Source organism: Theropithecus gelada, chromosome 9 (assembly GCF_003255815.1).
Source record: "Theropithecus gelada isolate Dixy chromosome 9, Tgel_1.0, whole genome shotgun sequence".
Lineage (NCBI taxonomy): Eukaryota > Metazoa > Chordata > Mammalia > Primates > Cercopithecidae > Theropithecus > Theropithecus gelada.
The window spans coordinates 35852998-35871511 of record NC_037677.1 but is presented as its reverse complement, the minus strand read 5'-3'; the positions used below and the strand labels follow the sequence as shown (position 1 = coordinate 35871511).

Below are 18514 nucleotides of genomic sequence, written 5' to 3'. Positions count from 1 at the left end.
CTCCCAAGGTGCTGGGATTACAGGCATGAGCCATCGTGCCCAGCCAATAATTATTTTAACATCAGATTTATACCTGGCTCTTGGTTAGTTTCAGGATGTTTTAAAGGCTGCCAAAATGTCATTGTTTGCATATGTCACCATGATTCAGATAATTTATATAGATGACCACCTGTATCTCTTTTTATGAGAACAGAGTTAGTAAAAGTAAAAGGAGGCCAAATGCAAATGAATCCTGGTACAGAAGACAGCATTTGTAAAAAAAAAAAAAAAAAAAAAAATGGGGAAATTGGAATCAGGTCTGTAGTTTATTTAGTAATATAATACCAATGTTCATTTCTTAGTTTTGATTAAAGTAACATCATTTGCAAGATGTTGACATCTGTTGAAGTTGGGCGGAGGGTGTAAAGGAACTCGCTAATGATTGCAATTCTTCTTTAAGTCTATTTCAAAATTAAAGTTAAAAGATTAAAAAAAGAGAAAGCAGGCCTAGTATTAATGCTGCAAAACTGTTGACTGCTAACAATATTAAACATTCTTGGGCATAAGTTCTTATACTGTGACTTAGATGCTTTATTAATGAATACAACTTATGGGGTGAGAGAAGCTTAGAGAAGTTTCCAATTTCCTGTCTACATTCTGCTTCATATATATTTTCTCCAGTTTCATCTGGATCCCACAAAATGTCAAAAGCAGTTAATTCTGAAAACGTCTGACAATATATGGCCTAGAGTCACACATTCTACTATTTAGAAATTCTTTTTTTTTTTTGGAGACAGAGTCTCACTGTGTTGGACTGGAGTGGAGGCTAGAAGTGCAGTGGAACAATCTCAGCTCACTGCAACCTCTGCCTCCCAGGTTCAAGCGATTCTCCTGCCTCAGTCTCCCAAAGAGCTAGGATTACGGGTGCATACCACCACGCCTGACTGATTTTTGTATTTTTAGTAGAGATGGGGTTTCACCATGTTGGCCAGGCTGGTCTTGAACTCCTGACCTCAGGTGATCTTCTCGCCTCGGCCTCCCAAAGTGCTGGGATTACAGGTGTGAGCCACCATGCCCAGCCCACTATTAGAAATTCTACTCTTAGTAATGATCATGCTGCTGGTAAGAGTATCGTGCACATATATGGCACTTTACAGTTTATAAGTGCTTTCCACGTGTTAGTCTTGTTTTATTTGCATTAGGAAATAGACAAGTACATGTGATACACCACAGGCTGTCACAAAGAATGGAACTACGATTGCATTTTACTATAAAACACACAGTGTAGCACCTGTATAAAGCAGACACACACACGCTCACAATACACATGTAGAATTAGAAAACACGATCATAAAACAATCTTGCTGTAGTGTCCCGTGATACAGAGCAAGGCTGGGGGAGGTAGTACTGTTAGGCTAGCGCTTACTACCTAGGAATCACCAAGCCAGAGCAGGTGACACCCAAGGGCACTATTTTGCAGGGGAAGTTTTTATTCTTCTTTCCTACCAGGTAAAGGAGAAAAGTTCAGACAACCAAAGAGACACTCACAATGTCTGTTGGCCCTGGCATTGTCCCACCAGGACTGACAGCCCCTGAGTCGTGGCCTCCCTACTGCCCAGCCTTGAAAGCGCTAGCTCTTCACCTCCTCTGGGCTCCTGACACCTGCCCTTTCCCCTGATGCACCAGGCACATCTGCCAGTTCTTTTCCAGAAATATTTTGCCAGCTCCAGCGATTTTCCAGTGACCTCCTGCTGGCTGGCTGCCACTCCTTCTATGGCCGGAGAGACCCTCCCACCTAGACTCTGGGGCAGGTGATCGAAGTGGCTGCACTTTCTCTGGATCATGCCAGAAGGATGGCTCACTCCTTTTCATCACTGCCCCCCACAGAGCCTCCACGAAGCCAGCTCCACTACTAGACAGGGCAAGATACTTTTATCCAGCCTGGCTTCTATGCACACATGCATGCACGCACACATGCACATGTTTTCCTGGTCAGCACGGAGAGCCAGGAGAGCTGAGACCTGGAGTGTACCGGCTTAGCTGGATAGGGAAGCTGGACTTGGCTGTGTGCGGCCCCTGCTGTGATGTGTGGCTTTGGTGCTCTCAACCTTCCTGGGAGATGAGTGACTTTCTACCTAGGTCCGATTCCTACCCATCAGTGCTGTTAGGGCAGTGATCCGAAATGTTCTGCAGACGCACATCATCTTCCCCTTCAGCCCAGGATCACGCGCTCATTTTTCAGTTCTTGCTTATTCAAAAGGAAAGCCTAATCGGGGCTCCTCTAGAGTTCACGGATCTTTTAGTAAAAACTTACATGGCAAATGTGAACAATGGGGCTATGATTAATTGAAACTTAGGGTTTCCTTCTGATTAGTGAAAACAGTCTCAACAGCAATTTAAGTGGTTTACAGTGATTCTCAGGAGAAAGGGGAGAGAATAATCTACATTTGTAAAAGTAATTGTTCTACATGTGCATTTGTTGAAAAGCTTTTAAAAAATTGTAGTGCTGAGTCCTTCCCCTCACAGCCCTGAACTTTTCCCAGCTGGGCTTACTTGGCCCTGCCTGCGATTCCTCCTGCCCGCTGACAGTCACTCCCACCTGCGTTCCAGTTCCCTGCAGGCTCCAGGACAAGGGGCCGACCTTGCTCCTCCCAGCTTTCTTGAGGATGATGTGGCTTTGCTCCTGCTGCCTGCTCTCTGAACACACCACAGCCTGAAATGTTCCTGATTGACAGGGTGACCAGATGGTCCAGCTTGCCCAAGACAGTCCCAATGACACCCCCTTTTGTTCAGTGTCTCAATTTGGATAATAAGTCATAGGACCACCCTGTCCACTTGCAGCTCGCCAAGGTCAAGTATAGCCACGTGCAGGGACATCTGGTCGCCTCCCTCACTGGCCCATGTGGATGCCCACCTGTTCTTGCTTCAATGGCACCACCTGATTCCCGGGGCCTGGGCTCCCCTGTACTGTCTTGCCCGGCCACTAACCTAACACTGATCTATTAGTAGTTTAGGAAATCATCTCTGTAATTCTGAAGATCTGGAAGAGAGACAGTGAGAGAGAGAGTGTGTGTGAGTGTGTGTGTGTGTGTGTGACTGTGTGTGCACAGAGGAAAGAGAATTATGAACTATTTTCTTAGAATACCTCATTTTTATCTAGAAATCTATACAGGTATTCACCATACTCTTTTGATAACAGTACACGAAAAAGAAAATGGAAATTTTAGTAAGGATTTTCCTTACTCTTATTACAAAACACCACTTTATAGAGCCAAACTGAAAAGACCCTTGAAAGCAAATATTCTTCTCATCAGATAAGTGATCTGAATTTTTAATTTTCATAGTTGCTGTATTTCAGTTTAGACACTGAAACTGTACAGCTTATTTTCATTTTGAATTTATCATCAAATTCACTTCCTGTTATTGTTATCCCAACAGTAGAGAGCAATGTTTCATTTCCAGAAGTTTTCATTTAACTTAAACAAAAAGCAAACCCACATAGATCCACTTAAAAAAATAAACATTTCAGTCTGAACACAAACCTGCTTGATTAGAAGAACCAGTTTACCTAATAATTTTATAATATTAGCATCACCCTAATTATATCCTTTGGCTGTACCAGGCATGACCACAAGGCCTTTGAAATTCGGATGATGAACTTGGACTGACCCCAGACCATGGGACCCAAGTGGCCTGCAGCTGATTCCGCCACTGACAGCTGGAGTGGGGCAGTTTCGGGTTCTGCACTGACTTCCCCTTCGGGCTGTGGGGGCTCAAGGCAGTACTTACGTTTCATCTGTGAATGCTATTCCAAAGTACTCCTTTTCCTTCAGATTGAAGTGAGAAGCCACAAGGTCAAGAAGCTCCTTGGCCAACAGCTTGGGCTGCAAGGAGAATACAATGGAATAAGGGTAAATGATGAGAGACTGCTTTTCCTAAAATATGCAATCTCAGGTTTCCATAATTTTTTCAATGAAATGTCACAAAGCTCAAGTATTTTGAAGCAAATGATTTTTATAAACCCAAACAAATAGACAATGACACTGATGAGCACGCAGCCAAGTCAAGGGTTATCAACAGATAGAGATCTTCTGTTTTATTATTTCCTAGAAGGTTTTTATATAAATATATTTATTTATTTATTTATTTATTTATTTATTTATTTATTTTTTAATTGAGATGGAGTCTTGCTCTGTCATCCAGGCTGGGGTGCAGTGGCATGATCTTTGCTCACTGCAACGTCTGCCTCCTGGATTCAAGCAATTCTCATGTCTCCACCTCTGAGATTACAGGCATATGCCAACACGCATGGCTAATTTCTTTTTTTTTTTAATTTTTTTTTATTTTTAGGAAAGATGGGGTTTCACCATGTTAGCTAGGCTGGTCTCTGACTCCTGGCTTCAAGTGATCCACCTGCCTCAGCCTCCCAAAGTGCTATGATTACAGACGTGTGCCACCATGCCTGGCTAATTTTTGTATTTTTAGTAATCCCAGCTACTTGGGAGGCCGAGGAAGGAGAATCGCTTGAACCCACGAGGCAGAGGTTGCAGTGAGCCAAGATCACGCCCCTGCACGCCAACCTGGATGACAGAGCAAGACTCTGTCTCAAAAAAAAAAAAAAAAAAAAAGGTATCTGCCAGTCTAAAGAAGTACACCAGAGCGTTAGGCATAAAGTCATGGTAGATGTTTGTATTGTTAACATGTTATTCACCTTGGTCTGTCACTACCGAAATGACCACAGAACACCAGGCACTGAAGTGTGGGAGGGAGGGAAAGGCTGTCTGATAGGGATACAGGGCTAGAAGAGAAGAGTTATTTCTAAACTAGCTTCCAGGTCATGATTTGAAAATACATTGCCTTTATGAAAATTAGTCCATTCCAAGCATACTCACCAGATATTAGGAAAGTTATTTCAGTATCTGTTGGGTTTTTTTGTTTGTTTTTTTGTTTTTTTTTGTTTGTTTGTTCGTTTGTTTTGAGACGGAGTCTTGCTCTGTCACCAGGCTGGAGTGCAGTGGCGTGATCTTGGCTCATTGCAACCTCTGCCTCCCGGGTTCAAGTGATTCTCTTGCCTCAGCCTCTCGAGTAGCTGGGACCACAGGTGCACGCCATCATGCCCAACTAATCTTTGTATTTTTAGTAGAGACAGGGTTTCACTGTGTTGGCCAGGATGGTCTTGATCTCTTGACCTCGTGATCCACCTGCCTCGGCTTCCCAGTGTTGGAATTACAGGCGTGAGCCACTGTACCTGGCCGACAGCTGGTTTCTTATTTCACTTTTTGGGTACTGCTATGGACAGAATTATATCTCCCCAAAATACATGTGTTGAAGCCCTGGCATCCAGTGGTATCTGGCAATGGGACCTTTGGGAGCCAATTAGGTTTCAATGAGGTTATGAGGGTGGGCCCCCCCACCCTCATAAATCCCCAAGAGGGGATTTGTGTCCTTATAAGAAGAGACACCAGAGAGCCTGCTTCCTCTCTCTGCCATGTGGGGCCAAAGTGAGAAGGCGGCCCTTACCAGGAGCTAACCATTTTGGCACCCTGATCTTGAAATGACTGTTTAATATAACAGACATTTATTTATTGAGTGCCTACTATGCACAGGGCACTGCCCACACACTGTAGGAGACAGAAGAATAAGCAAGACACAGCACAGGCCCATAAGGATCTTAGACTTTGATCAGGAACATGGAGTATGAGCTAGCGCTAAGTTTAAAAAGCCAAAGAAGATGCTCCACCCTTTTCTGCCTCACTCCTGGGCCCCTGGGTGGCAGCCTCAGGGCCTAGACGACCATCATTTCACTGATGAAAACCACTTAAACTGGAAGAGTGGGTTTGAAGCTTCCTCCCCAGCAGACAGGAATCGACAAGAGAATCCAACGTGATAAATCAACACCACCTCATAGTCTGTACTTCCATTCACACTGAACTTTGAAAACGTGAAAAAGCAATCTCTATAACCAACAGGGAATTCAAGGTGATACGTCAGACCCTCCTTCACTCCTGGTGGAACGTCTACTCTAGGAGAACGCAGTAGAGTAAACGCGGCACATCTCAGAACATCGCTGATCAATTACAAAGTAGAATGCAAGACAGGTGCTCTTGAAGCTTCCAGTAAATGCTGCGTTTGCCATGGGCTGTGGCCAGCACTAGCTCCACCCCCAGTAAGTATTCGGCTGCCCAATAACAGAGGCTTTGCTGGATCACTTGTGACTATGAGGTAGTGCGGCTGCTTTTCAAATTGCAATGTATTGGCCGGGCGCCATGGCTCACGCCTGTAATCCCAACACTTCGGGAGGCCGAGGTGGGCAGATTGCGTGAGGTCAGGAGTTTGAGACCAGCCCAGCCAACATGGCAAAACCCTGTCTCTACTAAAAATAAACCAATTAGCCAGGCGTGGTGGCGCGTGCCTGTAATCCCAGCTACTCAGGAGGCGGAGGCAGGAGAACTCTTGAACCTGGGAGGCAGAGGTTGCAGTGAGTAGAGATCATGTCACTGCACTCCAGCCTAGGCAACAGAGTGAGGCTGTCTCAAAATAAAAATAAATAAATGAATAATAAATAGCAATGTAGAGATGCTCCTTGACTTATGGTGGGGTTACATCGTGGTAAGCCCATTGGAAGTTGAAAATACTGTAAATCGAAAATACATTCAATACACCGCACCCAGCAAACATCACAGCTTAGCCTAGCCTACCTGAAAGGTGCTCTAAACACTGCCATTAGCCTACTGTTGGGCAAAATCATCTAATGTCAAGCCTGTTTCATCATAGAGTGTTGAATGTCTCATGTACTTTATTTAATTCAGTACACTGCAGACTAACAGCTGTTTGCTCTTGTGACTGTACAGCTGAGCAGCCCTGCCAGAGCGTATTGTACCGCATACTGCTAGCCTAGGAAAAGATCAACATTCAAAATTGGAAGTTCAGTTTCCACTAAAAGGGCATTGCTTTTGCACCAGTGTAAAGTAGAAAAATCGTAAGTCAGACCACCATAGGTCAGGGACAGTCTGTGATATAATTTACCTGTCCAAATGATTGCTACCCCTTTCAAAGTAGTCGTCGTATTTCTCTGATGCTTGCCATTTCTTAAAACATTTTTGATAATCTTTTGGGTTTGCCCTTGAAGCTTGTGTCAGATTTGTCAACGCGTTTTCACTGGTGATAAATCTTCTTGTGCTTGAGAATGGATTTGATTTTTTTTTTTTTCAAATGCCAAAAGTCACTTAAAGTCAAGTCTAGTGAACAGAGATAGAGGACAAAGAATGGGTGGTTACGCCTGGCCAACCCAGTTTCATAAAATGAAGTGTGACTACCAAGTAATTATTGTGGGTTCTTGGGGATTATGGTGAGAGGTCTGTCTGGTCCAAACTTGAAAACAATAAAACTACGATTTCGTTCTCTTTGAGATTTTAACTTTAAGACTGGGCACAGTGGCTCTTGCCTATAATCCCAGCACTTTGGGAGGCTGAGGCAAGAGGATGCCTTAAGCCCAGAGGTTTGATACCAGCCTGGGCAATATAGCAAGACCCCATCTCTACAAAAAAATTTTAAAAATTAGCCAGGCATAATGGCATGCACTTAGGACTAGTCTTAGCTATTCAGGAGGCTTGGACAGGAGGATCGCTTGAATCCAGGAAATTGAGGCTGCAGTGAGCTATGATCATGCCACTGCACTCCAGTCTGGGCAATAAAAAGAAAAAAGAAAGGGAAAGAGAGAGAGAGAGGGAGAGACAGAAAGAAAGAGAGAGGAAAGAGAGAAAGAGAAAAAGAAAAGAGAGTTAAACTTTAAAGCCAACATCTCAACAGATTTGATCAGAGATACATAAATTTGCCCAGGAAGAGAGTGATTCCCAGTGCTGGTATGGTTTATCTAGAACATATATTCATCACTCTACAGAATGATTGGGCCTGAATGGAAGGGGGTGAGTGGACGCAGGGTGGGAGGGGCAGTTGGGGAAGGGAGATGAACCCAGGAAGCAAACATGATCTTAGCCAATAAGTGTTGAATATTTGGGTCCCTTACCAGGTGGTTAGGCCTTTTACGTGGCAGAAATGGAGGCCTGGGGATACTTTAGCTGATCATGTTACTTTGAACTCTCCTAATTCCATGCCTCCCAAGGAATAGCTACATCCTGGATATGTCCCTTATATATGATCTCATTATCAACCAGAATAGAGATTATTATTCTTTTGCCAAAGAAGATTCTGAGACTGAGAGATACCAGGCAGGCTGTCCTGGGTCTCACAGCCAAGCTGGGATTCAAAACAAGGTTCAGATACACCTTATGGAATATTATTTAGCCCTAAAAAGGAATGAAATTCTGACGTGGGTGGAACCTGAAGACATTATGCTAAGTGAAAGAAGTCAGACACAAAAGGACAAATATTGTATGATTGCACTTAGATGGGGTAATTAAACAGGCAAATTCATAGAGACAATAGAATAGAGGTTGCCACGGGCTGAGGTGGTGGCAGATGGGGGGTTATTGCTTAATGGTTACAGCATTTCTGTACTGGATGATGAAAAAGTTTTGGAAATATTAGTGACTGTTACATGACACTGTGGATGCATTTGATGCCACTGAATTGCACATACAAAAATGGTTAAAATGGTAAGTTTTATGTTACATACATTTTGACACAATTAAAAGGACAAATGGGGAAGAGAGGTCTGATAGTTTCAAAGCCCACATGCGTAATCCCTCTGCCACCCTACCTCTGTTGACCCTGCTTCCAGGGTGAGAGCCTAAGGATCATGCCTCAAGGGCCCTGGTTGAGTGAGGGCTATATGACTCACTTGAAACCAGTGCACAGACATTATGGATTTATACATCAGTACTTTGAACTTGGTTAATGTGAGTCTTCCCCTGAGAATGAAAAATCAGGTTTCTCAGTCTGCAGAATAAAGAGATGACTTAACACACTGAAGAATTCACCAGAGTAATGGATCCCACCATGGAAGCCTTGTGGAGACTGAGTTTTTGCCTTACCATGGTGATATGTCTCTCTGGTTTAGCCTGTCACACAACAATAAGAAAACAACTTTTCTTGGTGACTCATAAACTGAAGTCAAGGAAAAGGCTCTGAGCAGTAGCTGCCTGGCTGGAATAAACTTCATTCTTTCAAATAAACTTTTTCAACAATTTTACCTAGCTGGATGTATATCTTTTGTTAAAAAATTTAAAAGGTCAGTCCCATTACTTTACACAACAGTTATTATAGACCCTATGTATCAATTTCCAGGAAGAAAAGCCTACATTTATTACTTGCAATTTACAAATGGAGAAATAAAGGCCCTGAAGAGGGAGAAAATGGATCCCAGAAGATGTTGAGGTTACAACTCCTGAATCTTAGCTGCTTTTAAAGTCACACGCTTTTTTTCTGCTGTTACGGTGACAGGCAACAGCCCAGAAGGTGTATGCTCTGTCAATGAGAGTGAGAGCTGACGGATGGGCATGTAGTGGGAGTGAGAAATACATGTCATTGTTTCATTGTTTAAGTCACAGAGACTTTGGGGGTTGTTTGTCATTGCAGCATAACCTAGCCTATCCTGATTGATTCAGGCACTGAGTTTTTCATTTTCTGTACAGTTGATTTAAAACAATTTGTGCCATCAGCCCCTTGATTTCCTGATCTTGCAAATGAAGACAATATCCCCCTGCGATGTGACAGTGATTAATATACTACATTGTTCTGAAAGTTTGTTAAACTCCTTTAGAGAAAGTTGCTGGGCAAGCAGAAAGCAATCTGCTCTTATGTGCTTTGAAGGGATGTTTACAGAATCCCGCTGAGTATAATTTGCCAATTACTGGTGCTGTAAACATTTGTGGAGCTTTGCAGGGATCGGACTGGGAGCAAGGCCAGAAAGGCAGCTTGTAGCCCAATCACGTTCTATTGGACAACCTGGGCAGGAGCCCAAAGGCCACGTGAGCAAGGCAGCCCTGTGCTCCTTGGGTTTGCCAGAATTAGCCTCTTGTGGGCCATCAGCCATCCTGGTCCTAAGAGGTCATTACATCTAAGACTGACTTTCTCTTAGCCCATAATTAACTTTGTTCACTCAAATAGTTCCTTTCTTTTCTTTTTCTTTTTGTATCTCAGACTCTTTTTCCATTGTCCCTCTAAGCTTTTATTTCTCCTGATACCTGACAAATAAAATCTCCTTGCAAACATCCCTCCTTAACATATACTTCTCAGTGGCACCACTCACAGAGCTAATAGGACAGTCTTTCCAACACCAACTGGGCTTAGAAATCTGGGCTTCAGCCGCGTGCTTTAGCAAGGAGAGGAAAGCACTGGTTCTATATAATTAGGGAAGAAAGGAGAGGAGCTCTCAGTCAGTGCTTTGTGGCTCCAGCACCCAGATCTGAGTTCTTGTGAATGCTGGATGATTCCAGTGGGAACTGTTCACATTGCCAGCATGTTACAGGGTTCCAGATCAGGTCCTGACTACTTCTTGGCCTGCCTTCTTCCAGGCGGGACATGACCAACTAGAAAGATCAAAACAGCACTTAACGTGTTGCAGGGCTGTAAGGTGCTCTAGGCACACTGATATGGTTTGGCTGTGTCCCCACCCAAATCTCACCTTGAATTGTAATAATCCCCAGGTGTCAAGGGTGAGGCCAGGTGGAGATAACTGAATTGTGGGTGTGGGTCCCCCATCTGTTCTCATGGTAATGAATAAGTCTCACAAGATCTGATGGTTTTATAAACGGGAGTTCCCCTGCACAAGCTCTCTTGCTCACTGCCATGTAAGATGTGCCTTTGCTTCTCCTTTGCCTTCTGCCATGATTGTGAGAGGCCATGTGGAACTATGAGTTCACTAAACCTCTTTCCTTTATAAATTACCCAGTCTCAGGTACGTCTTTATTAGCAGCATGAGAACAGACTAATATACACACCCACATGACAACATCCTTTCAGGTGACTTCCACGAGCCCTTCAGGTAAATTCTGGGGAAAGGAATTCAAGGATGAGGTAGTACCCAGGCACCTCACCAATTCCTCACAGACTAATATATTCCACAGTATACTATACCACAGTATACTATACTCCGTATAGTATCAAGCTGTAAATGCTAGCCTGGTATTTACCATCACTTATATATTATGACACCAACTTAAACTTGACATGTGTATATCCAGATGGATGATCTTGGACAAATTGTGCAAGCTCTCTGGGCCTCAGTTTTCTCATCTGTACAATGATGAACTACCGTAGATAAAATGAGTTCCTATCCTAAGACATTATTTATGTTATTATTATTATTATTTTTAGAGACAGGGACTTACTCTGTTGCCAGGCTGGAGTGCGGTAGTGCCATCATATCTCATTGCACCCTCCAACTCCTGGGCACCAGTGATCCTCCAGCTTCAGCCTGCTGAGGAGGGGGGACTACAGGCATGTACCACCATGCCTGGCTAATTAAAAAAAAAAGGTTTTTTTGTAAAGATGGATTCTTGCTGTGTTGCCCAGGCTGGTCTTGAACTCCTGGCCTCAAGTGACCCTTTTTCTTTGGCTTCCCAAAGCGCTGGGGTGACAAGTGTGACCCACTGCACCCAGCCTTTATTCTTTATGTTATTATTAAATTTAGCTTCTTCCTTTCCTACAAACAATCCTGCCTTCCCAAGAGTCTTATTCACCCATTCGAAAAAATTTAAACATCATCTGCATCCTTCCTGATCTCTTGAATCTAGTCAGTTAATATATCCTGTCTTTCTTATGTAATTTCAGGTAAGTTACTAAACCTCTCTGTGCCTCAGTTTCCTCTCAGGTATAAAATGAGGATAATGACTATACCCAGGTCACAGGGCTGTTTTGTGAATTAAATAAATTAGTCTGATCTATACGAAGTACATAGAATGTGCCTGGCATGGAATGTTACATGTGTTCATGATTTCAGATCCCAATCATAAATTATTTAAAACATTCCACGTATGGCCAGGTGCAGTGGCGCACACCTATAATCCCAGCACTTTTGGAGGCCGAGGCAGGCAGATCACCAGAGGCCGGGAGTTCGAGACTAGCCTGGCCAACATGGTGAAACCCCGTCTCTACTAAAAATGCAAAAAAATTAGCTGGGCATGGTGGCACATGCCTGTAATCCCTGCTACTCGAGACGCTGAGGCACGAGAATCGCTTGAACCTAGGAGATGGAGGTTGCAGTGAGCCAAGATCCCACCACTACATTCCAGCCTGGGCGACAGAGTGAGACTCTGTCTCAAACAAAACAAAACAAAACCAAATCCGCACTCCATATAGCATCAAGTTCTAAATGCTAGCCTGGTATTTAACATCACCCTTTGAACCCAGCCCCAGTTTACCCATCCAACCTCACTTTTGCCCAGTTCCCTATAAAAATATCCATTTCTGTTCAATCTATTTGATTGAACTAAAGAAAACAAAGGTCTCATTTTTATTTCCAAATCTTTGTACATGCCATTCTCTCCTTCCCCCTTTCCATTTACATTTTATCCTGCTCAAAGCCCACTTCCTCCATGAAGCCCACCCTGACCATCCTGCCTACAAATACTCTCTCCCTCCTTTGGATTTCTACAGCATTCAACACAGGCACCTCAGTCACGCTTGGCACGTGTGCTCTTGTGTTGTGGTAAATTTTGTGTGATATGATTTGTTATACTCTATGGCGGGCTGAATGGTGGTCCCCAACAACGTATGTACCCATCCCAGTCCCTGGAGCCTGTATTACCTTTCATCACAAAAGACGTGATTCTTGGGAGGAGGAACTGATCCTAGTGGGCCCTAAATGCCATTATATTGTCTCTTTTTTTTTTTTCTAAGATGGGATCTGGAGTGCAGGCTGGAATACAGTGGCACGGTCTCGGGCTGGAGTGCAGTGGCATGATCTCAGCTCACTGCAACCTCCGCCTCCCAGGTTCAAGAGATTCTCATGCCTCAGTCACCCAAGTAGCTGGGATTATAGGCATGTGCCACCACACCCAGCTAATTTTTTCTGTGTTTTTAGTAGAGATGATGTTTCACCATGTTGGCCAGGCTGGTCTCAAACTCCTGAGCTCAAGAGATCCACGTGCCTTGGCCTCCCAAAGTACTGGGATATATTGTCTCCTTATAAGAGAGATACAGAGAGATTGTTTTAAGCAGACATACAGGAGAGAAGACAGAGCCAGAGACCCGAGGGATGGGTGATGAAGACACAGGTGAGGAATCCCAGTCACTAGAAGCTGGAAGAGGTGGGGAAGCAATTCTCCCTTTCAGCTACCTCCAGAACCGTGGGAGAGTCAGTTTCTGTTATTTTCCAGCCATCAAGTTTGTGGTTATTTGTTACAGCAGAGACAGGAAACTCATACACCCTCAGATGGAAACCCTGAAGACCTCATTTCCCTGTAATTGAAGGGAACTCAGCCCTGGTTGGTTGTGATAGGAACGATCTCAGTGTGAAGCCTGCATTGGTATTGGTGTTCTCTCTCCACGGTCCCCGTGGCACTCTGGGCGGGGAAGGCAGGCAGGCCTGGGTCTCAGCCGACCCTGGGTCACTGCATGGTGAAGCAGGCCCCTCAGGTTTCTTCTTGCTATCCTCACAGATCCTAAGTCATCTCACAGATGCTAAGTCAAAGGAATTGCCACTTCTGAGTTAATAGCATCCAAAAATAAATAAATAAACAGCAAACAAACAGCAACCATCAAGTGACTCCCATCTGTGCTTTGGGAGGAATCACAGTCTCCTCTGAAGAGCAACCTTCTCAGCTCTTGCTCTTCGCCAAGGGTGTTTTTGACAATTCCTTTGTCACCACAGAGCCCCCAGTGACCGCTGGGCTGCCAGGGTTTGGGCACACATGGCCGGATGGCACAGCCACAGCTGCTGCTCTGTGCCCAGCCCTGCCTGCCCATCCACTCTGCCTGGGACCCCGTGACCCGCTGGATGGATGGCTCCCTGCCCTTTAGGAGTGGGTGCAGCTGTGGGAGGGCAGACAGGGGCTGTCTGGGAGTGAGTGTAAAATGTGGCCCGACTGCCCCCATCTCTCTGGACCGGAGGGGCTGGGGTTAGCTTTTCTGAAAACCCGGAGGCAGAGAGTGGGGAAAGGAGGGCCGCTTTGAATAAACGAGCCTGAGCAAGCTGCCGGGTCTGAAGCCTGGGCTGTCACTGTGTGTCCCTCCCCATCCCCACGGGGGCTCTGAGCCCAGCAAGGGCTCAGCGGCTGCTCATTATTTCTGGGGAGGAGGAGCTGCTGCGGGGGGAGCATGAGGTGACTCTGTGCAGCTCTGTCCACTGTGTGGCCAGCAGGTCTGGGCGGAGACTCCCCTCCCCGTCACCCTGCTGATTAGCTGGGAAGGCTGGTTTCCTTCCTGCCTCTCCAGCACAGCCCTGGGTTCTGTGGCAGGGGACACAGGGAGGCTACTTCCTGTAGGCAGACGGGTGTGAAGAACAATGGAGTTGTACCGTCTTGGCTCTCAGGCACCCAGAACAGGTAGGGGAGACCCCAAAGCCAAGATCAGAGACCTGCCTGCCAGAGGGGGCATCTCTACCCAGAGGTCCCTGCCCAGCCTGAACCAGGACCCATTGGTGCACATGAGGCAAATCCTTTACCTCTAGTCTAGGAGTGACAGTGGCATCATGTCGCTGCAGTAGAACAGCAAAGCTGCCAACAACAGTGCCCACCTGTCCCTGCCTGCAGCTGCTACTTCACACGAATTCATGCAGCCAGCCCTAGAAGCCAGAAACATCTGAAGCAGACACCAGGTTTGCCCCCATGTGACACAGGGAACTGAGACACAGCCAGAGAAGCAACTTGTCAAATTCACACAGCGAATCAGTGGGAGAACTGAACCACAGCACAGAGGTGGGCATGGGTCACCTGGGCTTAGAGAAAGAGGCAGAGAGACCATCTGCCGCGCCCTCTTCATTACAGCAGCAGAAAGGAAAGCCTAGGGGAGGCCAGAAACCTGTCCAGGACGAGGGCGGGCACCTTGGTTACACCAGCATAGGTGAGGTGGCTCCCAAGTGTCCGCCACACCTCCGTCCTTTGTTCCCGCTAATGTTACACTTAGGGGACAGAGCAGGTCTCAAAGCTCTGAAGCAGGAAGGGAAGATACAAAAGTACATCAAGGATAGGGGTAAAAGTGGTCACTGACAGAAATGGAAATGATGCTTGGGTCTAGATTTGCAGGTGCCCCTCTCCCAGTGCCAGCATCTTCTGCACAGCACCTGCGCTATAAGCTTTGCTTACATCATCTCATTTAATCTTCAAAGCAACCCTGCAACGGTCTGCTGATGGGACACTGAAGTTCTGAAATGTTACATGGTATGTCCGAGGTTCTGACCACAATGGGTGTGGGGCCTACGAGGGCTTCCGTCCAGTGCTGACTATAAAGCCTTGTTTTTTATTCAACTAGATTAAATCCATTCATCAATTTATTTTTATTCTTAAAGTTTTAAAAAATTGACACAAAAATATATTTCTTGTGCTGATTTTAAATATATAAATATCTAGCTGGGCACAGTGGCTCACACCTATAATCCCAGCACTTTGGGAGGCTGAGGCAGGAGGATCACCTGAGGTCAGAAGTTTGAAACCAGCCTGGCCAACATGGCGAAACCCTGTGTCTACTAAAAACTACAAAGAAATTAGTCCAGTATGGTGGTGCGCACCTGTAGTCCCAGCTACCTGGAAGGCTGAGGCAAGAGAATCGCTTGAACCTGGGAGGTAGAAGTTGCAGTGAGCTGAGATTGCATCACTGCACTCCAGCCGGAGTGATAGAGCAAGACTCTTGTCTCAAAAAAAAAAAAATATATATATATATATATACACACACACACACACACACACACATACATAGAGAGATATATATATGTATCTATTTGTGATGCATGACATGATGTTTTCATGTATATACACATGTGGGTTGACCAATCAGGCTAATAAACATATCCATCACCTATCATACTTATGATTTTTGTAGTGAGAACATTTCAAAACTACTCTCTTAGCAATTTTCAAGCATTTAAGACATTGTTATTAGCTATAATCACCACGATGTACAATAGGTCTCCTAAACAAAGTTTTGCTTGCTTTTAAACGCTGGGGTTCAGATCTAGCAAGTAACAGCCTCTCCTAAAGTCAAAAGCTAAGCCACCTTTTCTAAATGCAATAGAATTTTGCCAGACAGTAAGTTCCTGGAAGGGAGGGATCACATTTGATTGATATTTGTGGACCTACACCCCAATACAGTCCCTGACACACAGTAGGTGCCCCTAACGAAAGCTTCCTATTGGTAGAACAGGATAGAATAAAGGGTGGCGTATGCAGTTGTTCTAGCATGAGACAGGATGGAACCTGGATACCCTCTTGAGCTGCTTTGAAGGAGAGATCTGCCAGGCAGAGACTGCGGTGCTGCACAGAGCCAGATGGGACCAGGTGTCGCGTGCTCACTGATGCCAGAAAGCTACTGGGTTTCAATCAGATCACACACCTCCAGGCAGCCATGAAGGGGCCTGTGACAGATACTTGTGTCCCCAGGAAAGGATATGTCATGTCCCTATTCCCAAACCCTATAGCTGTACCCTCTTCTTCCTCACCCAGCTTCTCCCCAAACCAACGAAGTCACAGCTCCCTTTAATAGCTCCTTCTCTCTGCCCTGCTTCTCTCTCTCCTTCCAAGTGACTCTGCCATTTAACCCAGGGATGAGGTCTCCCTGGGAGCAATGCTTTTAGTTTCCCATTTGTCCCTCTCCTTCCCCTCTATGCTTTTATTCCCTGGGTGTCATCTTCTTATTTCCACATAGTTTCTTCCATATTTTCCTAAGATGCCGTCTGGTCCCTGTGTTGTCTGAAAAGTTGGGACTGATACCCATGTGGGAGGGAGGCTTTTCTCATCCATGCATTTGAATGATGCCCAATGGGAAGGCTTTGACAGGCGTACATAATGATTGCTCCTCTAGAAATGCAAAGTGCTTGCAAGTCAGCCAGCCGGCTGGGGAGCCTGCTCTATTCAGGATCCCTGGGGACTCTGGGAGGCGGGCAGGTGTTCATTAGGGAGGCTTCCTGATGAATAAAGCAACCCCAGACTCCAGCCTGCTCAGGGCGATGTCACCAGGACCGTGAGCCCAGTGTGGCTCCCCCTGGCAAGCCTCTCTGCATTAATGAAATGATAACTGTTTCGGTGAGGAGAAAACACAAAAAGACAGGCAGTGCTCAACTTGCCTCTGCCAGATAGGACTGCCAATTCCGCAGCCCAAATACTGAGATATTTATAGCAAATATGGGGATGATAAACGAAGCAACATCTCGGGATTCCAAGCTCCATCTTCCACGGCCATCTGGTCTGCCACTTCCATTTTCTTTTTGTTGTTGTTGTTAAAAAAAAAAAAAAAAAAAAAGGCCTGCCCTACAGACTCTGTGATGACCCCATCTTGTCCTGCAGTGAGTAATAAATCACTATTTCAGATAAAAACTGCCCGTGCATTCACTGGGAGGTGAGGTATGTTCTACAAGATCACATGACACATTGGCAGATTGGTACCTTTCACAGGGCCAAATGACACCAGGACCAACTCAAACTAGATATCTTCATGACACTGCACACTGAATTATTCCATTGGCTCAATGTTCAAGGAAGACCAGAGAAGAGTGTCTGTCAACCAAGAACACAGGGATCAGCCACTTGCTACCTTTCCAGTGTAATGGACGGAAGAGGTGGCTCGTAGGACATCTGCTATCCTCGGCTGTGGCTGGCTTTCGAAGACTGTGTCTCTATTGCCATCAGATTGGAAAGGGAAAGCTTGCCTTTTAGCAGGATGGTAGTGAGAGCCAAGTTCAGAGGGGGTTAAAAAATAATAATGTATCACTTCTAAGATTAAGTCACAGAAAAAATAATAGTATAGTCAACCCTTCGTATCCACAGGTTCTGCATCTGTAGATTCAACCAACCATGGATCAAAAAATACTTAAAAACAAAAAACAAAAAAACCAGGCTGAGTGTGGTGGCTCCTGCCTGTAATCCCAGCACTATGGTAGACTGAGGTGGGTGAATCATGAGGTCAGGAGTTCAAGATCAGCCTGGCCAACATGGTGAAACCCCAACTGTACTAAAAATACAACAACAACAAAAAATTAGCTGAGCATAGTGGCGTGCGCCTGTAATCCCAGCTACTTGGGAGGCTGAGGCAGGAGAATTGCTTGAACCCGGGAGGCGGAGGTTGCAGTGAGCTGAGATTGTGCCACTGCACTCCAGACTGGGTGACAGAGTAAGACTCTATCTCAAAACAAAAAATAATAAATACAAATAAAAATAAGAACCAATACACCAATAATAACACAAAAATATAGTATAACAACTATGTAGCATTACATCACACTAAGTATTAAGAGTAATTGGCCGAGTGTGGTGGCTCACACCTGTAATCCCAGCCCTTTGGGAGGCCAAGGTATGTGCAACACTTGAGGTCATGAGTTTGAGACCAGCCTGGTCCAAATGATGAAACCCCGTCTCTACTAAAAATACAAAAAAATTAGGCAGGCCTGGTGGTGCACACCTGTAATCCCAGCTACTCAGGAGGC

General features: G+C 45.2%; 1 protein-coding gene across 5 annotated transcripts in view; it reads right to left on the bottom strand.

Moving 5' to 3' along the window:
• Positions 1 to 18514, bottom strand: part of FRMD4A (FERM domain containing 4A) — a 695424-nt gene that overhangs the window by 163786 nt on the left and 513124 nt on the right. For all 5 annotated transcript variants that reach the window (XM_025395888.1, XM_025395887.1, XM_025395886.1 and 2 more), the window contains one exon: positions 3769 to 3863. In XM_025395888.1, the coding sequence (XP_025251673.1) occupies positions 3769 to 3863 (95 nt within the window). The remainder of the gene's footprint in view (positions 1 to 3768; positions 3864 to 18514) is intronic.